General features: G+C 48.0%; 1 protein-coding gene across 15 annotated transcripts in view; it reads right to left on the bottom strand.

Moving 5' to 3' along the window:
- Positions 1-5,220: 5,220 nt before the first annotated feature.
- CFAP61 (cilia and flagella associated protein 61) overlaps positions 5,221-9,812 on the bottom strand; it is a 306,350-nt gene continuing 301,758 nt past the window's right edge. For all 15 annotated transcript variants that reach the window (XM_016937529.3, XM_016937533.3, XM_016937534.3 and 12 more), the window contains one exon: positions 5,221-5,709. In XM_016937529.3, the coding sequence (XP_016793018.2) occupies positions 5,509-5,709 (201 nt within the window). In that variant the 3' untranslated portion in view covers positions 5,221-5,508. The remainder of the gene's footprint in view (positions 5,710-9,812) is intronic.

The following is a 9,812-nucleotide window of genomic DNA, read 5'->3' as shown; positions in this document are numbered from 1 at the left end:
CTAATCACGAATCCCATCTGGATTGTAGAATAGCATAGGGCGGGGGCTCGGCCTGCCACATTCGGTCTTGCATATGTAACACTCCTTCCATTCAACAGATAACAGAGAGTTAGTCACCTTGTGAATCCTTTAAAAATAACAACACCCATAATTGTAAATAAGCCGTGGGGATGGGAAACCGGCACCTCTACCAACAAAAAAACAAAACAACTCCTGCCTGAGTGAATTCAAACAGGGCTCTGAATTTAGCCAAGGGAATCTATTAAACGCTACTGAGATATTGAGATTCAATGAATCCGTTTCTTTTTCCTTATTTGTGGCTTCCAGTCTTGCTAGCGTAAATGAAATCTGCTTTCAGACGGGTACAGTCAAAATAAATGGAAACTTGAAAGGTACAAGTATTGGAAACTAATTTCACCACCCGGGGCTGGAAGGAGTTAGGCTGCGCGCGCGCGCACGCACACACCAGCGACCTCCAAGCAGGTGTAGCCCAGCCCGGGCCGTGGATCGCAGCCGCCTTCTGCGTGATTTTCTCAGAACCTGTGCGCCCGCATGCATGGGGACATCGGGTCGAGATATTTGTCTTCGCCTGGGAAGAGCAAAGCGCCATCACAGTGCGCCCCCGACGCCGGCCTTGGCGCACGCGATTCGGAGAAGGGGCCGCGTGAAGTTAAGTTGGGGGAAACAGCGTGGATTTGCCCCCCTCCAGGGGGGCTTCGCGAAAGTCAGTGAATATAAGGATCCAAGGCAGAGCACCCAAGGGGCCTTCCCCGGCTTCAGGTGACTCCTCCCCTTCCTACGGGGTCCTGGCCAGCGCTTTGGAAAAATCCCGGGCCTCTTCACTTGCCCTTGCGGACCCCGCGGTGGGTTCTTCCTCCGACGACTGCGGATCCCGAGGCCACAGGCCCTCCAATTTCTCCTATCCTGGTGTGCGGGGATGCCGTCGGGGAGCGCGCCGGGGTTCACTCTGACCCTCACCACGGCTGGAAATCAAAGTCAAGGCAACAGGGAGTTTGTAGAAAGCGCGAAGCTTGGAAATAAGAGCAGAAGCGGGGAACTTCTGCGGAGGAGTTGGCTCCTTGGGGTGTCTAGGAGAACAGGAGGCCCTGGCCTCACGGGAGGAGCCGGGCGGGCCCGCATTCTCACCCCGCAGAGGGTATCGCGTTTGGAGACGTCGGCGTTGGGGGTGAGGTGTCAGCGCCCCTCATCACCACTCTGCTGCAGACTTCTCTTCTGGCTTCACAGAAGCCCCCACTCCCGGCCCTCAGTCCCCCGAGCCACAACCGGCAGGAACCGTGCGTTACCGCTGCAGTGCCCGCCGCCCGGAGGGACCAGCGCCTCCCTGCGCCGGGTGCGCCCGACCCGAGCCGGTGAGAGGCTTTGTATTTGCAGGAATGAGGGGTTGTTGTGTCAGTCCCAGGGGCACGCGAGAGACACGCGCAGCCCGCCTGGCCGTCACCCCGCCCGGCCCGGCCCCAGGCACCTTCCGGGCCTCCCGCCCGCGGGCCGTTGCCTTTGTTCGGCGCATTAGCATAAAGCTGCCAGGGATCTCCCGTTTAAATAATTCCACACAAAAGGAGAGTGCATGAAAGAGAGCGAACAAGGGACGATCCGCGAGGCTGCGTCGTGCGTCCTCGCGGGGAGGGACCGCGCTCAAGTATTTCCCTCCCCTCGAGTTTCAAGTGCCCCCTGGCAATCTGCTGTGCGCCCATTATTCGGCCGGGGGCCGACGGCGTGGCTGGCCGCCTCTTTTATCCCCCCGAGAGTACCGTCGGGGCCACTGCACGCTCCTTGAAGTGCCCTCAGGGCTGTTTGTTTTTGCCTCAGTGGGACCGTCGGGCCAGGGAGGGAGGAGAGCGGGTAGGAAGGCCCGGGCGGGCGGCGGGAAGGGCGACGTCGGCGAAAGCTGGCAGAGGCGAAGCCCAGAAGGTGAGAAAGTCATAACAAAAGAATTAGGTCAGGGAGAGTCAGGACGGCACGGGACCCATCGGGATGACATTGACCTTGGGGCGCAAGAGGTGTCCTTCACCTGTGAGGTGCTGGCGGCCGCTAGTCCGTGCGCCTCGGTCTCAAACGGAACTGACAAAACCCAGCGAAACTGACCAGAAAGGCCGCGGCGACCCCGATCCTTTCCCCATCCTCCCACCCCACTCACACCTGCACCCCGCCTCGCCTGCCGCAGGAGGACGAAGAGGCAGCCAGGCTCCTGGGGGCCACAAGGGCATACTTTCTACCCTGGCAAGCGTTCTTGCTATGGGGTTGGCGGGTGCTCCTCCCCCACCACCGCCGTTCCTCTCTCCTCCGCCTTTCCCTCTTCTCCCGTCCCTGCTCTCCTCCCTCGCCCTCTGGTTCCCTCCTTGTGTCATCCGCCTCCTCTCCCTCCTCCTGTCCTTCTCTCTCCTTCTGTCTCTTCCCTTCTTTTCTTTCCCCTCCTTTCTTGCTCCCCACGGTGTCACCTCTCCCTCCTTCTCCTCTCTCTCCCCATCTCTTTCACTCCTAGTCCCCCCCCGACCCGTGGTCTCCCCCCCATAACTGGCCCCCTTCCTCTCTCCCAGCCCCTTCTTCCCACTGTCCCTCCCTCCCCATCCAGTTCCCCCCAGCCCTCTTTGCTGTCTTTCTGCTCCCCTCTCTCCTCTCGTCCCCCTCTCCTGTCTCTTCCCTCGCTTGTTTCTGTCTTCTCTCCCTCTCTTCCCCCCACCTCTCTCCTAGTCTCCCATTCCTCTCCTCTCTTTCCTTCTCTCTCCCCCCTCCTTCACTCTCCCCCCACTCTTCTCCCTGCTCTTACTCTCCCCCCACTCCCCACAGGCCAACGTGTGTTATTTTATTTGTCTAGAGAGAGCCTATTTGTTCAGTGATGTGTGGCCTCCTGGTCGCCTGCTTTAATGGGGGACGCGGAGGCTTGGTTTCTGTGAGCATTAGCATACAGCTGCGGGCTCTGCGCCCCTGCCGGCGCTCACTTTATCCCAGCCTTATCATCACTTCTTCTTTCAAGCAGAAAACAATCAACAGCTCCTCGCACTCGGCGACTTTCGAGCCCTGCTCCCTGCTTCTTGGCTAACACTGGCTCACTCGGATGCGCGCGCGCTCTCTCTCTCTCTCTCTCTCCTCTCTCTCTCTCTCTCCCTCTTGAAAGGGTAAATATTGATTGGCTGGCTTTACATTTTATGCTCCATGCCATATTTCCTTCCCTGCCTCACTTCATCGTTGATTTTTCTCTTGCCCTCCTGTGATGTTTGAGTGTAATAAAACCATAATAAGCCATTTTTGGAAAGGCGGTGGTTACACTCTTTATTAAAAACTGACATCTGTCGGGAGAGCAATTAGAGGCATCAGAAGGCGGGGTTGTTGCATGTGATTTGGGAGAATAAAACTTTGGAAAATTAACTTTGGTATTTTCTGATTAATATTCTTTGCTTAAAACTGTAGAATTCCAAGATCAGGCTTACAGCCCAAGATGTCCCCAGCTCAGCAGCAAGTGCTGAAATATGTAGAGACGCCAAGCATTCAATCCACTTACGGAATTCATGCCTTGTGCAAGCCAAGTCCAAATATTGGTCTGTTTCAAGCCCTTCCTTTTGCCAGGCTTTATCTTCACCGTTATTTTCCCAAAGCCCTTAGAATAGTCCATTGCAAGTTATAACCAACAACTCTTGAATTCCTCTTTTATTCTTAGGCAACTTGCTCAGTGATAAAGTTTTCAAGTCTGAACAGATATGCTAAGATTCTTAGATTCAGGAAATTATTTAGCATCTATGCTAAATAGCCTGTAAATTACCCACTTTCTAAGTGTGAGATAAGGATTAAAATAATGTCACCCAATATACTTTGTACACTAAAATATATTCTAGATATTTTCAAGTCTGCTATGATACTTATGGAGCGCCAACACTCCTTTTTCAAAAGGCAGCAAAGGAAAACTTACTGTCACATTTATGCATGATTTGGTATTAAGGTTGACATTGTCACTTGGGGTCACTTTTATGTGACTGGAGGCTTTTTAATGCTAATACTTGGTCACAGAAGTCATAACTGTTGATCCTCTGAGATTGTTCTGTTAATCTGCATCCAAGGGTCCCAGGACCTGTCACAGAAACTTACTCCTTTTGCTTATGAGTTTGACCCAGGTCCTTTCAGGGGAATGGGACAGGGGAGGAGAGTTGCTTGAGCTGACTCATTCACCAGCCCCTGAAATATGGGGTTCCACGTGTGCTGGGTCTGAATTCTGAAGAGTGGACCAGTAGCAATTGTTCCCCATTCAAGTGACACAGTGTGTACCATATGGCCAATGCTGGACCCTCCCCCCAGTGACCCATGCATTTGTGGAAAACGTGCATGTGAAGGAATTAGGAGCATTTATTGCTTGCTTTTGCCTGCCTTGGGAAAATCAAGAGTCCAGTATTCTGGAACAATTTTATTTTGCAGAAATATCAATATCAAATAACTTTGCAGTTCCAACAAGTTGGCAGTTTGCAGCAGAGAGTTTGATAATGTGTACACAATGCTGTAATGCCAGCTCTGACTTTCCTTCTAATAGTTGTGTATCCCTTATCTTGTGCCAACTTTTGCTCAACATTTACATAAAATACAACACATGAAGAAAAAACTGGAATTGTTCACAAAACCAGTTTTAAGCCCTGCTGTGGAAAATTGTGTCACACTGTCTACTGAGAGACCCAATAAATGAGCACAATCTTATATGTTGTTCCCCCTCATTCCTGAATCCATGCAGTTAGTTACTAGTGGGCAATTAATTTGCTTTATTTATAAGAAAAAGGGTTTCTGATCCACATTAGAGTTGACATGTACTAGGGACCCCTTCACCCCGCCCCCCTCAATGCAAAGCAACAGTGCTAAGGATCAAAGAAAATGAACTTTGACGAACTTCCCATTACCACGTTACCACGTTCTAATCTAAAACCTATGTGTGAACCCCTTGAGCACCCAACTTTTCTGTGACTTTATGCTCCTCATCTGCAATTTGAAACAGAAATACAGCCTCCTCCTTTCCAAAGGTCATGTAAGCTTTCCTACACAATCACTGCCGCTTATGTTGGACTGCAGATTTAATTTCTCATCATCTGTTTACTAATTTTCCATTCTGGGCACATTTTCTTTTTTATCACCCACAAGTACTGCTGGGTAAACATGTGAAGAACTAACAAGACTGGCAGCGGAAGTTTCCAGGAAATCAAACAGAATCACACCCAAGGTAAAAACAAGTTTTACACAGTATGATCTCATTTTATTGCTGAAATGGATTATTCTGCACAGGAACATGCCTGGGATTTGTAAAGCGAGCCTGCCCCAGAAGAGAGGCACACAGCCGTGTGCCACCTACTGGGATGATAGAAAACTACAGGCATAAGTCAGGGAAGGAAAGGAATGAACAAAACCACCAGGGGCTGGCTTCGCTGTCAAACCAGGCTGCAGAGAACTTTTCTATTTCTACAGAGCGCGTTTCCAGGAACTAAATAAATGAAAACCATAAAGGGGAGACCCTGCCTACAACTAAATGATGCCTGGCCACGCGTACATGGGCAGGTGGTAGCGGTTATAGTGTAGGTAGTCAAGAGTGCTTCTCTCCACCAGGGTTTTGTAGATGGATTCCTCAAAAACTCTTTTGAGGTATTGCCTGGGCTTCTCAGTCGGGTTGATTTCCTCATCTTCTATTTGGTGGGCTAACTGCTCTATGGAAGGAAGATCTTCCTCCTGTAAAACACAGTAAGAGGCCAGATACAGAAATTAATTGGACCCTGCACAGTTGTAACGGCAGTTTCGTGAGAATGAAAACGACAGTAGTCAGCTCTGCAAGGATGGTCATTTTTTTTCTAGCTTTTGAAAATTTATTTTTAATTGTGGCAAAGTATACACAACATGTCTTATTTTAATAATTTTTAGGTGTACAGTTCAGTGGCATGAAGTACATTCACATTGCTGTGTAACCCTCACCACTGTCCATCTCCAGGATTTTCTCATCTTCGTCAACTGAAACGCTGTCTCCATTAAACACCAGCTCCGTACCCTCCCATCCTCCAGGCCCTGGAAACCACCTCTGTCTCTATGAATGTGACTACGCAGGCATCTCATATGAGTGGAACCCTGTCGTACTTTTTTTTGTGACTGGCTTATATCACTTAGCATAATGTCCTCAAGAGTCATCCAGGCTAGTCATTTCAAGCCCTTCATTTTCAGATAAAAATCATCTGTAGATCATACTTATTTTGTTGTTGTTGTTGTTGTTGTTTTCTTTGTTTTTTGCTTTTTGAGACGGAATTTCGCTGTTGTTGCCCAGGCTGGAGTGCAATGGCATGATCTCGGCTCACTGCAACCTCCGCCTACCAGGTTCAAACTATTCTCCTGCCTCAGCCTCCCAAGTAGCTGGGACTACAGGCATGGCCCACCATGCCTGGCTAATTTTGTATATTTAGTAGGGACAGGGTCTCTCCATGTTGGTCAGGCTGGTCTTGAACTCCCGACCTCAGGTGATCTGCCCACCTCGGCCTCCCAAAGTGCTGGGATTACAGGCATGAGCCACCACACCCTGCCTCTGTTTTAAAAATAAAAAAATTTAAAAATAAAAAAAGGAGTGATTAAACCTTTTTACTTGAAAGGTCCTATGTGAAAAGTTTTCTTGGTTATAATTCCCAAGAAATGGGATTTTAAAACTTTAGAATAAATTCACAATCAAGTCAAATTTTATTGATATATTTAAAAAGGTAGGGCTCAGAAAGAATAAAGTTGTTTGAAGCTGAGAATCTTATGCTGCACATAGGTACAGTGTAGTAGAGATTTTCCTAACATTTCATTATAAAAATTTTCAGAGACAAGTTGAAGAATTGTCCAGTGAACACCTGCACACCTGCACCTGGACTCCACAGTTAACATCTGCTATATTTGCTTCACCACTGCATATCTGCCCTCCAGAGTAGGGTACTTCTAGAAAGCACATCCCCCAGGGTTGAGCTGGCTGCTTTCCAAACACTGTGATTCTTGAACATCACCCTAGATCAAGAGTCTGTGGACTCTGATGGTACATTTATTTCAACTTCCAATAATTCCTTCTGTTTTGAATAGAAAAGGCAATTACTTGCAGGGTTTTGTTGGATTATTAACTTACTAGTGATAAGAGCTTATAGATAGGAAAACAGACTCAAGCTATATGGAGGCATAAAGTCATTGCCACTTGGCTAAGCAAGACACAACGGGGTGCTGAAGATTATGCACACATTGGAAAGAGCAGTCAGTGAGGGTTGCAGGAATTCAGATTTAAACTAGAGCAATAAAGGCAGTGATAGGGAAAAAGCAACTGATTCTCACAACTAAGTACTGGGAGGTGCTGAAAACTTTGGGTGCCACCAGTAAGGCCTCGTGGATATATTCTGCAATGTGTATGAGGTTGGCTCTTTCTTCCTTAATTTTTCTGGAGAATTGTATCAAACCAACCAAAAACAATTACCTTACTAAAATTATACAAGATTTTGAGCTCATATTGTATGCTGCTGTTCTGACACTGGGTTAAATAGCGTAAAACCACTTTTAAAGTTTATTTCAGGCAAATATTGCTCTAGATTATGAACAGATTTTTGGGCACTTGCCTCTTGAAGGATGACCTCTCATACTGTGATCATCTTCTTTCACAGTGTGACCACCTCCCCTCACAGTATGACCATTCCCCTCAGTGTGACCACTTCCCCTCAGTGTGACCACCTCCCCTCAGTGTGACCACCTCCCCTCACAGTGTGACCACCTCCCCTCAGTGTGACCACCTCCTCTCAGTGTGACCACCTCCTCTCAGTGTGACCACCTCCCCTCACAGTGTGACCACCTCCTCTCAGTGTGACCACCTCCCCTCACACTATGACCACCTCCCCTCAGTGTGACCACCTCCTCTCAGTGTGACCACCTCCCCTCACAGGGTGACCACCTCCCCTCAAACTATGACCACCTCCCCTCACACTCTGACCACCTCCCCTCACAGTGTGACCACTTCCCCTCAGTGTGACCACCTCCTCTCAGTGTGACCATCTCCCCTCACAGTGTGACCACTTCCCCTCAGTGTGACCACCTCCTCTGACACAGTCTGACCACCTCCCCTCTCAGTGTGACCACATCCCCTCACAGTGTGACCACTTCCCCTCAGTGTGACCACCTCCTCTGACACAGTCTGACCACCTCCCCTCTCAGTGTGACCACATCCCCTCACAGTGTGATTACTTTTTCTCTCAGTGTGACCACCTCCCCTCTCAGTGTGACCACCCCCCTTTCACAGTATGATTACTTTTTCTCTCACAGTGTGACCACCTCCCCTTATGCAGTGTGACCACTTTTTCTCTCAGTGTGACCACTTTTTCTCTCAGTGTGACCACCTCCCCTCACACAGTGTGATCACTTTTTCTCTCACAATGTGACTACCTCCCTTCTCACAGTGTGACCACCTCCCCTCAGTGTGACCACCTCCCCTCACACAGTGTGATCACTTTTTCTCTCACAATGTGACTACCTCCCTTCTCACAGTGTGACCACCTCCCTTCACACAGTATGACCACCCCTTCCTCCCCTCATTACCCTTATGAATTCAACTTCTTTAGATTCCACATGTAAGTGAGATCGTGCAGTATTTACCTTTCTGTACCTGATTTTTTTTTTTTTTTTTTTTGAGACAAGGTCTCACTCTGTCACCCAGACTGGAGTGCAGTGGTACGATCTTGGCTCACCACAACCTCTGCCTCCTGGGTGCAAGCAATTCTCCTGCCTCAGCCTCCTGAGTAGCTGGGATTACAGGTGCATACCACTACTGCCTGGCTAATTTTTGTATTTTTAGTACAGACGAGGTTTCACCATGTTTGCGAGGCTGCTCTTGAACTCCTGACCTCAAATGATCCACCTGCCTCAGCCTCCCAAATTGCTGGGACTACAGGCCACCGTGCCCGGCCGTACCTGAATTATTATACTTAGCATAATGTCCTCCAGGTTCATCCATGTTGTTGAAAATGACAGAACAGAACTTCCTTTTTTTTAAGGCTGAATAGTATTCCATTGTGCATATATACCATAATTTCTTTATCCATTCATCTGTTGATGAACACTTAGGTTCATTTCATGTCCTGGCTATTTTGAATAAGCTGCAATAAGCATAGGAATGTAGATATTTCTTTGATACACTGATTTCATTTCTTTTGGATACATACCCAAAAGTGAGATTGCTGGATCATATGTAATTCTATTTTTAGTTTTCAGAGGAACCTCCATACTGTTTTCCAAAATGGCTGAACCAATCTATATTACCACCAACAGTGAACAAGAATTCCCTTTTCTCCACATCCTTGCCAACCTTTTATCTATAACAGCCATACTAACAAGGGTGAGGTGGTAGCTCACTGTGGTTTTAATTTCCATTTCCCTGATGATTCATGAGGTTGATCCTTTTTTAAATATATCTTTTGGTCACAGTAAGTCCTCGTAGCTTCCTGGAAACTGTAACTTTAAGTGAGATGACATATAACAAAACCAATTTTACCATAGTCTAATTGATAAGAACAAGAGTGAAGTTCCGACAGCATATTTCTGGTCACAAAAACATCACCAAACTTCTAAATAAAGATCAAAAACACTTCTAATATTAAACACTAAAATAATTGTGGGCTATAATACATTTAAGAAAGATTAACATAAACAAGTAAGGTAATTATTTACCGAATTATTTCAGCTCCGGGTGGTAGGTTGCTGGAGCCTATCCCGGCAGCTCAGGGTACAAAGCAGGAACCCATGAACAGGACCCCTCCCATCACAGGGTACATTTCCATCCACACCTG

This window comes from Pan troglodytes, chromosome 21 (assembly GCF_028858775.2).
Source record: "Pan troglodytes isolate AG18354 chromosome 21, NHGRI_mPanTro3-v2.0_pri, whole genome shotgun sequence".
NCBI lineage: Eukaryota > Metazoa > Chordata > Mammalia > Primates > Hominidae > Pan > Pan troglodytes.
Note: the sequence above shows the minus strand (reverse complement) of the source record. Positions and strands in the feature narration are given on the sequence as shown.